Source organism: Falco peregrinus, chromosome 12 (assembly GCF_023634155.1).
Source record: "Falco peregrinus isolate bFalPer1 chromosome 12, bFalPer1.pri, whole genome shotgun sequence".
NCBI classification, from domain to species: Eukaryota; Metazoa; Chordata; class Aves; order Falconiformes; family Falconidae; genus Falco; species Falco peregrinus.
The window spans coordinates 18,535,919-18,552,154 of record NC_073732.1 but is presented as its reverse complement, the minus strand read 5'-3'; the positions used below and the strand labels follow the sequence as shown (position 1 = coordinate 18,552,154).

At 41.5% G+C, this 16,236-nt stretch overlaps 1 protein-coding gene across 1 annotated transcript in view; it reads right to left on the bottom strand.

Moving 5' to 3' along the window:
* DIS3L2 (DIS3 like 3'-5' exoribonuclease 2) overlaps positions 1–16,236 on the bottom strand; it is a 196,121-nt gene that overhangs the window by 159,702 nt on the left and 20,183 nt on the right. Inside the window, 2 exon segments of the mRNA XM_055817148.1 lie at positions 6,606–6,707; positions 10,869–10,922. Of these exon segments, the coding sequence (XP_055673123.1) occupies positions 6,606–6,707; positions 10,869–10,922 (156 nt within the window).

Here is a 16,236-nt window from a genome sequence, read left to right as displayed (position 1 = left end):
GTCATAGAAGCTCTTCCTTTCTCCAGTTATCAGGCTAAATTAGGGCTACAATCTCGTTAAACAAACAGAGCTTAACATTCACTGTACAATTTTTAGGCCAGATGGAACTTTTATCATCAGCACACTTCATTTAAACTTATTCCTGATTATGTGGATCTGAAATAAACCCAGACTATTGAAAAACTGGACAGTCTTTCAAGAAAGCGTTTGTAAAAAGTTAAGTGAGTTTAATGTGCGTGACATTCCAAAAACCAATCCCATCACAACAACAGGTATCCTGACTCTCTCTTTTAAGGTGTGGGCTCCAAATACTCATGTGATATCACCAAATAAGTCTCCAAACTGGCAAAAACCAAACAGTTCTAAGAAATACTAATTCCACGGGAACGAAGAACTAAGAAAAATCCAAAATGATAGTGGTTATATAAGAGATTGGATTAAGAATAATCTACTGTGATGTCTGCATATTTACAGAAGACGTGGAAGAATAAAATAATCACTTGAAGAAAAGTTAGTTGTTAAAGGAAACAATTTGCTGTACTAGACTATGTTCATGTGACCAAGGGAAAAAAAAATGCGCAGGAACAGAGATCAGGTATTAAATGTTGGCTTGACTCCTATTCTAAAGTAAGATCAGATGCCCCCGCGAGCGCTTCCTTCCATTCAAGACGAAGCTCTTCTAGCAACACCACTAAATTTCAGTGTGTATCTCACACAGCCTGAAGTCACCCCCATCACAAGGGGCTTATCTGCCATTATTCCACTGTGGATATAACAGCTGACCGTGTGTGAGATGAATGATTATTTAATGCTTGACTGTTCACATAAGGGTAACATTTTTATCTTACTCTGCATCTATGCAGCCAAACCACATCTGCAATTTAATTCTGTCCTGGTAGGACATGATGCAAGCAGTCAATAAAAAGACTTCCTACGTAACTAAACAATTTGCCTTTTAATATCACTCTTACCAAGCACAGAAGGAGGAACAATAAAGAGGACATCAGATTGTTCAAAAAGCCTGTACTTTTCTTGAGATTTTATTATTCAGGATCCTGGTTTTAGCTTTCCCATCAGAGAGACAGAGGCAGGTACTGACAGGAAAGGTCCTTCTCAGGATGGTAAGGTTGTTTGCAACATCCAAAAGAGCTGGTATTTCTGCCTCCTTATTTTACACATCTGGGGGAGGCAAGGGCTGAACGCAGCTCTGGGTCACAGCAATCTCACACAACCCAGATCATTATAGTAATTTTATTGTTATATACCATAAAAAGCATGCCAGGTCTTGCTATTAAAAGTCACTGTATTAAGAGGTCAGTTGAGTCACTTCAAGTGATACTTGATTAACAAAATGTGAAAGCAACATCTGCAAGAAGAGCAAATGTAATGCCACACATGTCTTGGTGAGCAACACTTCCTATCTTCTCAGCTTTTTTGCTATCAATGTACTGCACTGCTATCCCACACCCAGTCGGTCTGGAGCTAAACAAAGTCTGGAAAGAGTCATGCCAGCTCACAGCAAAGGTTCATCAGGTCCAGCAGTGTGGAACAGCATGTGGCCATCCAGAGAACAGCATAATCGGAGAGTAAGGAAGTAATGAAGCTTCTCCAGATTCCATCAATTTATAGTTTGGGGATTTGCCAAGATGGGGAGGAGTACGCATGCACACATATGCGACCATCAACTTACAGCCCTCACTGTAAAGCCTACAACAAAATGAATTAAAAAAAAACACCTACCCCTCTTCCCTACAACATCCATCAACCTTTCAGATTTGCTATGGCTCTGCTTTTCTGGACATCTTTCTAGCTGGCTTCTCAGGCTTCCTAGTCTACTCCTGAATATCATGAATTACACTTCAACGTTTTTAGCAAGCCAGAACACTTATTTCAATAATGACTTCTCCAGAACTTTTTTTATTATGAATGTAATGTTTCCAAACAACATTCTTGATTGTTAGACTCCAACAGTATTGCTGTGATAACCCTCTAAGAACCCCATCTCCTCCTGAGTTACTGTTATCCTTACGTTAGCTGGGAGATTTTGAGAAGAAACTGACTCTCAGAAGAATTTGGTTGAAATGAATCACTACTCATGAGGGCAAATCCAAAGCTAGCATCGCCTCCGGACAACTAATGGTTCATAGGTTTTCACCAACAGTTGGAGGCAGTGACTTGCCAGCATACATAACTGTGTTCAAACTATACATGGTGATATTTGTGATATCTGCTTGAATCAAATGTTCCTTTTTTTGCATATGTTCATAATTATGCCAACACCAGTCACAGCTGGGAAAAGTGAACTGTAGTTTATGTCTTCTGTACAGAAAGCATTTAAATATTTATCACTGATGTATGGCTCTGGAAGAGGCAGCTCTAAGATCTCCTGCTGCACTGCATTGTACCTGACACCTCAGTGTTGAACAGAACACGTGCTTTCATGAGCTATAAAGAATTACTGTTGCTATCACTTTCAGACACTTCATGACTAAAATGCTGGACCCATCACCCGATTATCCAGCAAAACACACTGTACGTAACTGAACAGGTCTACATCCTTGGCCTTGGAGACTTTCTGATAAGATCAAAATAACTGAAAATAGTGCATAGGAGCACTTTAAACTGAGGAGGAAATGATTCATGAAACAACAACAACAAAAGATATCACAAGAAACTGGCAGGTTAATCAGTCATTATTTTATGTACATGTACAGTATATGTTATTATTATTGCTTTCATATTCCACTGCTGCAAGTAGATGCAGAACTGGAGATCTCTCCTATATACTGTAGCAAACAATAGGGGGTTGGACCCCAAAATTCCTTTCAGGCAGTTTTGAGCAGCAAAAAGTCCTCATCTGGGTACTATTTTCAGAATAAAACTCTAAAATTTCAGCCATAGCATGCAATGCATGAGACAGTTGTCATGAAAAACATTCCATGTTATAAAGTACTACTCTACTCTAAAAGCACCAGAGATTGGGCCAGGAATCCAAGCCCCAAGTGATATCAAATAACTTATTATGCTATTTCTTTCCACCAAAGAAATTACATCTTGCAAGAAAAACCAAAACAGATATCTGAAATCAAACAAATTCTGTCTAGCAATTAAGCAGATGGTAAAAGAGCAAAAAGAGGCTGTGAGGAAAGATCGGTTAGGTTTATCCTTTATACTGATACGCTGCTTCACTCCTTGATGAGCCTGAGAAATATTGCTGTAATCACTGTATCAACATTTTTTTGCCTTCCAGTAATTATGCCACTGTATAAATGAAGCTCCTGAAATTGATGTAAGCACAACTCCATAAAATAGAATAAGAACTCATGGGTGGAAGTTAAAGTAGTAAAAATCAGTCAAGAAATAAAAAAGAAAAATGGTGCTTTATCAGAATAATTGACAAGGACTGAGGTAAATTCTCTGTCACTGGCTCTTTTATCATGACATTCTTCCAGCAGATAAAGGCACAGATTCAGGGAAGCCCTACAGCTTGAAGTAAGAAGGGGACAATTTAGCTAACTGCAACGATACTCTGACCTCATTTACTAAGAGTAGGTTAAGTACCTGGAAAAACAGTCTAAGTCAAATACCTTACTTCACAAAAGCTAAATATTTGAAAGTTACCATAGCACCTCAATATTCCCAAGATGTAATACAAGAGGACAGGAGAGGAACTTCTGAAATACAGCCTCCAAATGCGGTCACCACAACGCAGGCTGCTCGACCCTAACTGGAAGCTGAAAGCCACCTTCCTGAGGAGCGCAAGATAACAAATTTCAGGGACACAATGTCTTTCCCTCAAGCCAGTGGTGCCACACTGAAGTTACTGGCTCTTGATCAGAACTAATAGTAAGCACAGAAACATGAACTGACAAATCAATCATTGCTGAACAGCAAGCAGCTCTCCCAGAGGATATACAAACAAACAGAGCTTTCAGACCAGACAGAATAAGCACAGGGAAGAACCACAGTAGCTCATCCAAGCATTTGATACGCGCGCTGGGAAGGACATGATGGTGAGAAATTCAAGCCTGATAAATTTCCCACCACTAAGCCAGGAAGTAGAGGGCTGAAAGAAAAAAAAAATTGCTGTCCTTCTCAAGAAGGTATTACATAAGTATAACCACACATCTAGAGTATTTCACCATCCCCTTACAGTTCACGATGGCATTTATACCTGTATGTAAGGTTATCGCCATTACAGGTTCAGCAGAAGACAGTATATCCCTGGAGAAACTGCTCTCCAGCCAGTGTTTTTCTCCCACAGGCACCTGACCCACCTTATCTTGTGCAAGGCAATGGTTTACCAGCAAAAAACTCCGCTCAGTTCTCAGTGGAGCACAGACTAATGGGTTGGTAACAGTGAACCATAAAAAGGATCAGCATGCACTTCTCAATCCTAATATGTACGGAGCCTGTAAAGTCTCCTCTGAGAGCATCAGTTATACCACACATCTGATTTACGTTTTTCAAGGAAATAATTGAAGTTGTTCAGCTTGTTCCAAAAGGCCCAACGGGAAGGAGAAAACCCTCAAGACACCTATGTGGCAGCTTTGCAGCAGCATGAGACTAAACAAATGGAAAAACCTAAAATAGATTGCAACAGTTTATCATTAATCAGTATGAATTACTTGGCAGAAGGTACCATCTTTCAGTGCAGCTTAGTGGCACCTTTCCCACAGAACTAATACAAACACAAGTGCATGCTAAGAGATTCAGGGAGCAGGGGAAAAGGGATGTCATCGCTGACTGAGTTGCTGATCGCAAGAAACAAAAAATAGGACTACACAGGGCAGCACCTGTGTGGCTGAAAAACATGACTGGCATGTTCCAGCTATTTAATTTGGCAAGGTTAAACTCACCACGGAAGAATCATAATCATACTACAAAACACTGAAGTCTTCTGAATTGCCTCCTTGCAGTCAGACACCACTTCACCAGTTCTATTTATTCCAGCATTTACCCCAGACAGGGAGAATATTCTGAACCCTTCCTCCTGATTTCATAAAAGAACATTGCTGTTGAAAATAAATATAAGGGGGGGAGGGGGGGGGGGCATTTTATCTTTGTTTAGAGCCAGATGTAAACTGAAAACTGCAGACAAAGCTTCTAGCTTAGGCAACCTCTATCAAGCCTACAAAGAAGCCTTTGTGCTGGCAGGTCCTGGCAAAGGATTTAAGCACCCAAACTATTAGATTTTTCCAACTATATGAAATGGTCTGATAGAAAAGATAGTTTATGTACATGGATTCAATGATCCAAACATATAGTAATCATCACAGCTTTAGTGAACTTTGATTTGAACTGTTTAATAGCTATCACAAATTTTACTTTGACCCTCAAGATTGATTTTTCAGAGGTTACATAGATAGCAGCAGACCTCTTTCCTATATTTGTGTATGGATAAACTGGTAGTATCTTAGATCCCATTTACAATTCCCTTTTGCATAAGGTAGTTTTGTATTTACATGTGTCAATACTTACATCATTTACTCATTTTGTGCATACTTAAAAGGATAAGACAAGTTCTAATATGTTTCAAACCATCATTTCCATTGCTATTAGATTTAAACAGAGAAGGTAGAAGGTTCAACAAATGACCAGCCTGAAGACCTTGCATTTGCAAGCCTGAAAACATGTAACTCCAAACAAAGACAAGCAGAGAAGGTAGCTAGAATGAGTAAAAAGCACCAAGCCAAAGTAGTTTAGACCACTCCCCACCCTGCTGGAATCACCCTCACTATTACTTCTGTCCAAAAGATAATACAATAGTCTTTACATTCTCAAGAAGACTTCAAAAACCACGTTTGGAAAACAATTTGCAGCAGTTCTGTCATGCTTACATGTGTAAACCATGTTAAAATTGCTAACTGTAGCTTAAATATCCCAGCAACTAGAGAAAAGTAGTAAGAACTTTCCTTGCACAGCAGTGTTAAAAGATAAACCCGCAAACAAGATAAAATTATCCAGATGTTTGAAAGGACTTTGAGTTTGATCAGTGAAAGAAAAAACCCAGAGAGCATGATCTTAGTGAAATTCTCAGACTTTAAATTGAAAAATGGATTGTCCCACACTTGCATTGCTCCAATCATTTCACACATTCTTCACTCATGTAAAGAAGGGTATTACCACAAAATCTGGAGCTGTGACAAGATAAGCTTTCCATGGACTGAGAACCCACAAATCAGAGAGAGTTAATCATTACTAAAGCTTTGTGAACAGCACTTGTCAAATACACAAGCAACTGTAAACACCTACACAGAGCTATCGAATGCCACAGCATGAAGACAGCTAAATAACAGATATCAAAAGTCACCTCTGACAACCATGCTTTGAACCAGCCTTGTCATCTGACTTCTCCATACAGTGATGAAGGCCATTTCATGTAAAAAGTGAGGTTTCAACACTTTAGGTATCACTTCTTCCAAACGTTGTAATGGATAAAGTGGTTTAATCTACAGCAGCATTAACTACAACTTGGTTAATCTGATTTGTAGGAAATTCTCTATTCTCTGTCTCAGGCCCTATGTTTAGTGAAGAAAATAGTAACAAGCTAAAACAGTAATAAGCTCTTTCTATCAAATCACAGAAAAACATACTGAACTGACCTTCCATTGCTCTTTGGGAAGCAGTTTCACTACTACAATGTCTCCATTCAGGGCTCTGTTGCGAGCAACTACTCCATCAATAAAGATATCGCGGGTCCCATCCTAGTCAAAGAGAAAGAAAAATAAATCACAGTTGTTAAGAGGTTTAAAACAATCATCAAAAAAGACACACACCCTGGTGAGACAAACACCCTGCAGTTGGGCACAGAAATCAAATGGATTCACCAGATGTCCTTCAACACACAGTATCTTTCAGCAAATAAGCTCCTTTGCAGTATGTGCTAGCACAGTAGTTCCACACTATTTATTTCAGAGCCAAGCCCTCAAGATGTATTGTCTGCAAGCTCTACTCAGCTCCTCTGCAGTTATTCTTGGGAATGGGTAGACGAGTCTTCTGCAGTCACAGTTCTTCACACATCAAGTTCCCAAACTCAAGCACTCAAACCAATTGTTCAAGACGCATTTACAACACAGTCTGCGCAAAGTGCCCCGTGCAGAGCTGCCTGCTGCTCTCCTGGTGAGATGGGTAAGAAGGGACATGGAGCTCCACTATCAGCACGTCAGTCTGTGAAGGTGGCCTGGAGAGTGACTGGAGATGTAGTCTCTTTGTTTTTTAAATTTAGAGTTAACACCATATATTCTGCATTTGGCAGAACTAGTTTTAGAAGAGATTCCAAAAAAGAACTACAGACTACAATTGCACACCAGAGGATCTTTTACTAACAGACATGTCACAACATCTTCTCTCAATACTCTAGGTTAACATCCTTGCACAAGAGCCTCTACTAATTGCACACACTATGATTACCAGCCCCAGACATGTCTGGCATTTGGCTAATCTAGATTTAGTTTGGAAGATCTTCTGCATTTGGTGAACAAAGATGAAGTTCCCTGAAGATGCCAACACAAAGGTTTTAGTTTTTAAAGAATTGCCAGTTTTGTCTTTTTTTGGCTAATTATTAACAGTGCTCTTGCTGCTTTCATTTGTTTCCCCATAATTCAGTATATGAAAAATTCCATGTGTCTGTTTACAGTACCATGAACGTGTCAAAAAATGTGAGCGTTTAGTATCAATATGAGCAGTCTATATATTTTTCCTGGAGAGCTATCTTTGCACAGTTTTGAGGTACAAAAAGAAGACAAGTTTCTTTAGATTAGTACCCCATTGTCTTTCCATGAAAAAACCCAGCCTCACAAGAATTAAAATCTTAAATCACAACTTCAGTCACTTCTCAGATACACACCCGAGTCTCATATGCTTGAGTAAATCCAATCAGAACTACCAGTGTGTTCAGTCTCCAAGAAAAAGTCTTTTATAACCTGAAAACACGAAGCCCTAATATCACATAAATATCTTACTCTGCTTAGATACCAAAACAATAGAACGGCAGAACCCCGTCATGATGTGAAACTAAGGCCGTCCTCCAAGAAACCAAATTACTCTTAGAAAGAAAAGCAGCAGCAGCTCAACAGCTGCGTGAAAGCTGCCTCCCATGACAAGATGCAGAAAAATTGCAAAGCCTCTTGGACCTACATAATTCAAATTGGAAACTGTTCTTTTCAAAAAGCCAGATTTTTTACACATGGTCTTATTCCTCATTTCTCTCCACCCTCTCCCTTCTGCCCCAACTCTTTACCTAAATCCACCACATACATAAAAAGAAAAGTTCAAAGTCACTTTTTAAGGAAAATGCCTGTTTGTTTCTTTTACTATTTTTTTTTTGTCTGTATTGCGTAGCTGCTCTGCACTGCAAGACACAGGCTGGCTTTCACAATAATTTGTCCTATACTTCTTTTCCTCTTCTCCTGTGCCCGAGAAAATGCAAGGCAGACCCTCTCCCCCAGCCCCTGTAAAGGTGCCCTATGTGTCACACACACCTAGTTAAAGCTGCATCTCCATAGTCTGCAAGCCTTGTCTTGAATTACAGCCAGTCATTCTCATCCCAGACAACATACCCATATATATACACACATTTATATATGTGTATGCACACCTATTTTACAGCAGCTAATTTCAAAGCCTGCAATAAAGCTGTAATTAAGAAATTGCCATTAGTTTTGGGGTTTGCCTCCAAAAACAAACGTTTCTGTATCTCAAGCTCCACACTCATGATTGTTGGGTAAACTTACACACTTCCAAGGACACCTGCATATCCCACTTTTTCCTTCAGCATCCCTTACTCTGCACAACCCGCACTCCAGAATACTAATGCAATTAAAACGACATCAAATCACAACAGAACACAATCACTTGCAAAGTCTCATCTGCCCCCAGGGTACTGTATTGGCCACAGTGACTTCAAGAATTCTGCAGCCCCCATATCAGGGAGCACAGCTGGGGCTTTTAGTGCTCCGTGACCTACCAGTTATCACTGGCAGTGCTCTCTATCCCACTCTGACAAGAGGGAGATCTGCAGTGATTTCATCTGCTCTGGAAGTGTCTTCCACAAAGCACAGCACAGCCACAGTCCCTCCATCACTCACACTCAGCAGTATCATTCTTCACATGGACAATGCTGTCATTTCAAACCACACTACTGCATGCAGGGAAGACACAAGATGCAAGGCAGAGATTTAAATGCTCATTCTCTGGGTAGCCTTCAAAAGAAAGGCCCTGAGCCCTCCTCTCAACTGTTGATGCAATGAGACAAGCAGACAGAGCATGTCTGCAGCAAGAAACAGCCTGGGACTTCTGGTGTTAGAAAGTGAACAGCTGTTGCATTTGAACTCCATGAAGCCATAGCCAAGTCAGAGCTGAAGGGAAAGGGGTACAGTGCCCTAGTCACCAGCAGGAGAGAAGGGGTGATTTTTCACAGCTGCAGCTTTTGCAGCATCTGGCAATGATGAGAAGCCCTGCAGAACACGAGGGCTGCAAACCCTACATTATGGCAATTAATGTTGTATGAAGAATAAGCTTTCTAAAGCATTTGTCTTACAGTGAGGACTGTCCACACCAGCCAGAGTCATCTTCATGCAGGTGTTGATTCTGCTTGTTATCAGGGGACAAGGCTGGTTGTGGTATTCAGCTCCACAAGGGGCAGAAAAGTAGAGATAGCTGAAATAACCACCTCAGCTAACCCTCCTTAATGTATGTATTCCTGAACTCAGAACAGCGAGCAATCAACGGCACAAGGCAGCTGGATACTGGGGGTGGCTAGGGCTAAAACTTCACATCCAATTAAACTCATGTGAGTCGCCAGATTTCTCATTTAACCTTGCTCTTTGTAATTTCAGAGACAATGTTTAACAGCTTACACTTACCACACCTACAAGGACACCTGTAAAGGAAGGATCACGGTTCCTTTCACTTACACACTTTCACAGTGCTGCTCTACTGATGTACTGGAGAGCTGCTCTGTATGTACATTTTCCTCTAGCTAACCTTAATCTACTTTGTGCAATGCCGACCTTCCTCCACCCCTGTAACGCCAGCCTTCTCTGTCAAAGTGGGCTCCAAAACATCATCCCAAATCGACAACATGAACCAACAACAACTTGAATTTCAAGGCTTTCAGTCCAAGCTCCAAAACAATAGCACTGCCAGTAGTAGGGACAACAAAGTCAGTGTTTCACTGTCTCAGGGCAGGCTCTGCCTTCTCTCCCCCACACCAAGAAAACATTTCAATACAAAAATCCCTCTCATTGATGGTAACATTTTGACCAAGTCAGTTCCAGATAAAAAGCCTTGGCTGTGCCAGCTGTGAGGTCACCTTCCCTACTGGAAGTCCCTGAATTTGCAAGAGCCCTTCTTTTCTGTCAAAATAAGGAACGAAGAGAGAAGAGGCACAAGCCAGTCCCATCTGACAGAAGCACATCCCAACCAAGATACGGTTCGCACAAAAGCGGGCACATGAAAAGGAATCACGCATATTATTTCTGGAATTACTTTTCAAATTAGCTCATGCAGCAGATCGAAAATGGAGAGCATATTTGTTTAGGGAAGATTAACTTAAATCAGTGGAAAATCTATAAAACCTCTGCAGCCATAAACCAAGGGTTTCCAGTTACGCTCTCTGGTGGTCCTCAAACCTGACTTCAGCTGGCTTCTGTGGGACCCAACAGTATCCCCAATTTCAGCACAAGAAAGAAGTTGAGGGATGAAAAAACAGGATTTGTTTGGGAATATTTAATTTAAAAGAAAATCTAGATCATGTTCATTTATTCCAACTCATTCACCTCTGAGTGACCTTTCACGCACAGCATAACTCCTATCTTAATGCACCTTTACTTATGAACTTTAAAGCATTATAAAATTACACTTACTGGAGATGGAATGAAGGCTTCATGGTACTTCTTAGGATTTATTCTCAAGGGTCCCTTAAAAAAAAAAAAAAAAAAAAAGGAGAAAGATTATGCCTGAATCTTACATCAGTTAAATTAGAGAGCTGTGGGTAATATATCTACTGTGAAACATGAGAGATACATCTAAATTTCCATTATACATTTCAAGTCTTGACAACTTAGCATCCGAGCAATTTCAAGGCAAAAGGCAGTTTCATGATAGGCTTAAGCTGATCTACTGCAGTCTGTCATCAAAGAGATGTTGAATCATTAATTGTTGCTGCTACTGGGTGAACCGAGGATCCAAGCCCTCCTGTTCCCTTCACACATTTTCTGCTGAGCATCCACCACCCTCATTAACAAACAGACAACAGAAACAATTTGCTTTGCTCTGTTTTGGAAAAGTAGAATATTGGGTTTGCTTATTTTGGAGGAGGGGAGGAAAGAGGAAAAGCTGGCGTGCTGAGCTTGCATGGCAGCAGGTATCAGCCTTACAAGGTTCTGGCTGCTTAGGCTGTTCCTGCAAACAGGCAGTAGCAGTAACTCTGTGATAAAGAATATTTCCAAAGAAGAATCAAAAGGATTTTCCAAAAACAAACATTTAAAGTCTACAGGATCAAATCTGTTTAAATGTGTTTAAAGTCATATTACCTTAAAAACATTTGAAACTCTTATGGTCTATCTGTTTCTGCTTTGTTATCTGCCAACTCAAAGCTCAGGTCACCTGCAACAATACCCCATCACCCCTCCAAAGTAAACCAGTTTGCTGCTTGCACTCAAGTCCATACAAGAGAAAGGGAGAGCCAACGAAGGACTTACAGGCTATGCAACAGTGCCGTTCCCAGCCCAAGAAGGTCCTGGGAATTGTGATGCAAGTGACTGCAGTTACAACTGACAGCATTAGATTGTTATGGACATACAAACAGGTATCTGCCATCAGACAGGCTTCTGCTTTGGGCTGAAACTTTAAAACTTTCTCCACTTGTGTATTTGAAATAAAGTTGGCCAATTTGTTATATGAACAGTTTCCATCTGTTTGCACTTCTGTGTTAAGCAATCATAGGAACCTCTCACAGGAATTGCTTCCTTAAAAATTTACTGCGGCATATAATTTTTTTATGTATTCTGGGAAACACTCAGACGATAGGAAAATAAAGCTGATTACATGTGAAAGTTTTGCTGCCTTGAAGAAGAATTTGCAGATTTATGAAGGTTTTCCATTGTTTTTATTTGCTTAGGTTTGGAAGTACCAGCACCATATATTCTATATTCTTCAGGCATTATTGGAATACTTTGCTGCAATGTCTTATTTTGTGCCTTATGTAACTAGTATTAACGAGCACACCAACCACATGGCAAGCACGACCCAGGACAAGGGCATGAAAACAAAGACAACCCACTGGGAGCAACCCTGGGGATACTGTATGCTTAGGCAAAGTAAGAGCTAAATCGTTGTCATCAGCCTTTATTAGCACTGGTACCCACTGATGGAAAACTCTCAATGGTCTTTTTTCTCCTCTTATTTCCCAGAGTCAGCCATCAAAAACAATACACTGTTAGTAAAGGAAGCTGTTACAAAGAGAAAGGAAAAAAATGAAAAGGGATGGTTGCTCTGCTTGACAAGAAGTCAAACAATTCCCATACCAGCATCTACCCACCAGCTCAAAGCAGGTGATGGGATATCCTGTGTTACTCTGCAGAATCCCCTTGAATAGTTTGGGACAGCTGTCAATCAGCCAGGTGCAAACATCAGGTTTTGTGTCCATGGCCCAGAAGGCATCAGAGCAGCTATGTGCACATGGATGCCCAGCTCCAGCAAACACACAGAGGAGCAAAGTGTTACCACGCTTACCGTGCAACAGGTTTCTCTCCATTTTATATGCACTACCGAATTATGATCAGCATTAGAATTCTTACATCAAGTAGCATTAAAATATTTCAGCTCTTTCCTTTAAGCAAGGAACTCCCAAAATTTATCTTAGAAAGCAGATGGGCCCTATTATCTGTGCCTATGAAAATCCTATTTACGATGTTGTACATTTCACGCTGTGATATCATATCTGGAACCAGTCACTCTCTCCATCTGCAACGAACAACTGTTCTCATATGTGCATTAGGGGGTGAGGATCTGGCTGCAGAGTCTCATGATGTCACACTAATGTTGTATTGTTTTACAACAGCCTGCAAGTAATAGCTGCTATATTTATCAGTGTTTTTATGTCAGTAGGGCCTTTGTTTTGAAAGGTAAGAGAAAGGTTTGCAGGAAAGTTTCTAAAACACTTTCTGATGATTCAAGCCAGTTTCACATACATTTGCCAAAAAAGTTCCTAACCTCACTGAGCTCCCCCAGCAAGGTCCAAAAGGGTCATAATTGCTCAAGTTGCTCTGCTAGAACCAGTGCAGGCAGTACTCAGAATAAACTTCAAGCACCTCAAGTCAAGCAGTTCATAGCAGTTACCGTAACACATATGCCTAGATTCATTTGCATGTACAAAACACAAAAAAAGGCCAGGGTTCAAGTACCTGCTTGCTACCAAGGCCACCTTTGAAAAAACCACCCATGCCAATCAGGGAAACCCCAGCCTTCACACCCACAAAAGAACAGCTTTCCAAGGAAAAGCACCCTCTTAACTGCAAAGCAGGCTCTGCACCTCTGTGCCCTGCACACTCTCACTCCACCTGACCCCAGAAGCCCTGCAGGGAGGGTCTGGGAGACGCTGGAGGCGTGGAGGAGACACGAGTTTCTGGCTGGTGCTTCACAGGATGATTATGGTCCTTTGGGTCAATGTTCCTTAATACATAACCTGACTTCATCTGTGTGTATAGCCAACACCATCCGCTTACATAACTACACAGAAGTTATTCAATCTTGTTTGCCTTCAGACCAGACTATATGATCCCAACCAACCTGATTCACTTGGTGTTTGCTCATTGCAGACAGTTTTACAGGCACAGAATTGGGAAGTCTATGCACTCTTAAATGCCTGAGCTCAGATCCCCTTTCTTTTAGAAGGATGCTTCTGCACACGTCACATGATTAAATGAATCCAGAAATCCCACAGGGCACACTTCTCCATGCTACTTATCAAAAACTGAGTTATGTCAGATAAAGTACCAGAAGCCATTAAGACTAATATTGACAGACATCAGCACCCATAAAGATAACACTTTGTTCTTCCTGATCTAGGACTGCTTAATCTTCATGGCACTTGTGTTTTATCTGAGTGAACTCCACGTCTGCCAGTAGTTTCCAGTAGTTTCCGTGGGCTGGGTTTTCAGGCGCATTTAGTTGCGTAGCTGCATTGCCAGGGTCCAGCAACATCCTCAGAGTTCACAGCAGGGTCTTTTCTCTTTAGCAACTCTCTCTCAAGTTCTCACACAAATCTATGCAGATCCAGCCCTTCCAAGACACTCCAGGGGATGGCCTGTGCTCAGAGAGTCATGCTTCTGTCTGGCTAGCACTCAAAGTTTGCTCACAACCATCAGATTCAGAACAATAGGTTTGCTTCGCCTCTTCCACAGGCTCTTGTGGAGCATTTTTGCAGGTTACCATGCCAGACCAATGCCCTGCTTTTGGGGATTAACACAACAGGTATTTGTTCACTGTGTCTCTTGCCAGTGTACAGAACAGCGCCGAGGATTTGTCCATTCACTAAAGTTGCTTTCAGGATCTCACCAATCCTGGTTAAGACTGCAACGATGAACGGTCTTGATGAGATCATAATGACGAGTGAGCTGAAGATAAGAGATATTGAGCTGGGATGCCCATGATAAGGCACTCAGCCCTCAGTGACTAAATCCACCTTCCACAGCCTCAACTGTTTTCCCGAGATGTGGAACTGGATGAAAGGTAAACAGATACAGCCTACAAAAGCACATATGACTCCTCCAGTTACGCAGCACATGACCTGGAGTAGACATTACACATTTACAAGAACTAAGGATTCTTTTGCCAGTAAGCATGTAATCACAGGTCCTCTGGGACTCGGCATTTCAATGGGATTCTCAGGTAGTAGTCATAGGCTGATGTGCCTCATCTGCAGCTGCGCTCGACCTCATACACACGTGCTGCACTTAACACTATCAGGCTGTGTGACCAAAACCACTCCTGAAGGTAAGGCAGAAGCTTTAGTTACTGTCATATGCCACTACAGCCACGGGGAAAGTCACAGCTTGAGGCTCCCATTTCTTCCCTCACCATTTCCTTCCCATCGTGGATGTCTGTGACAGTCTTCAAAAAGACACTGGCCTAAAGTCTGGGTAGCCCAGGAGACCGCTCTGATCATCAGCGGGGATATGCCCCCCACAGTCATTTTTCTGAAAGAGCTTATCAGATTGGTCTTCAGGATGAAATCAGGCAATCTTGTGTGTGGAATCCTCATAACACCTCCAGAATTTATGGGATTATATTATCACATAAGAATTACTACACAATTGTAACAAGAAATCATACAAAAAGTGAGGCTGCCATTTTCAAGTTCAATGTATTGATGAAAGTAAGTATCACAACCTCACCAGCATAACAACACTAATTAAATGGCAATGCAACAGTGCGTGTTTGGGTAAACGATGCCTCAGCATCATTTGTCATGCCCCCACTGACTCCCACCTGCCTTTTTCCCCCAGCCAGTCTGATCTCACTGGGACAACCAGGTGTGTCCTGAAGAACATTACACCATGTTGAGGACTGTACTACAACAGTGGTTCTAGGATGCTATTCTCTCCTCCTGCTCCTCAGTGAACCTCAGCCCTGCCTGCCCTTATGCAAAACTCCTTCTGAGATCCAGCTACCCACACAATTAGCAGGTCCACCCCCACATTTTTCTAGATACTCAGAGAACTGCTACCTAACTATGGCTGCAGTTTTGCTGCTCCAAATGGAAGTCCAGTCTTTGATCTTTAGAATCTGTAAAACGAGAACATGCTTATTGCTAGCTATTCAAGGCAAACAACCACACATACACATGCAAATTATTTTCTGTATCTCAATGGGCTCTTCAGCTCCATCTGCTACCTGTGCCTTACTTCAGTAAACCATACACTGTCATCCGTGGCTGGTTCAGCCCTATAACCTCAGGGGAGTGCGAAGACAATGACGCAAGCAAATCAAGGGTGCAGTACCACTGCCTGCCCATTTGATATTAATTTAACCAGCTGCATTGTATTTTATAACAAGTTATTGCAATGCCTCGGTAGGGCAGTGAGACTCCAGGGACCACAGCACCACCTGTACCATCACTGTCCCTTATTTTTGTGGGAGGGAGACCTCCGGGAAGAGTTGATAGATTGAAAAAAGAAGAGTAGGTCAGGAAGTGGAGGCATCTGCACCTCATTGCTGAGGACTAATGAG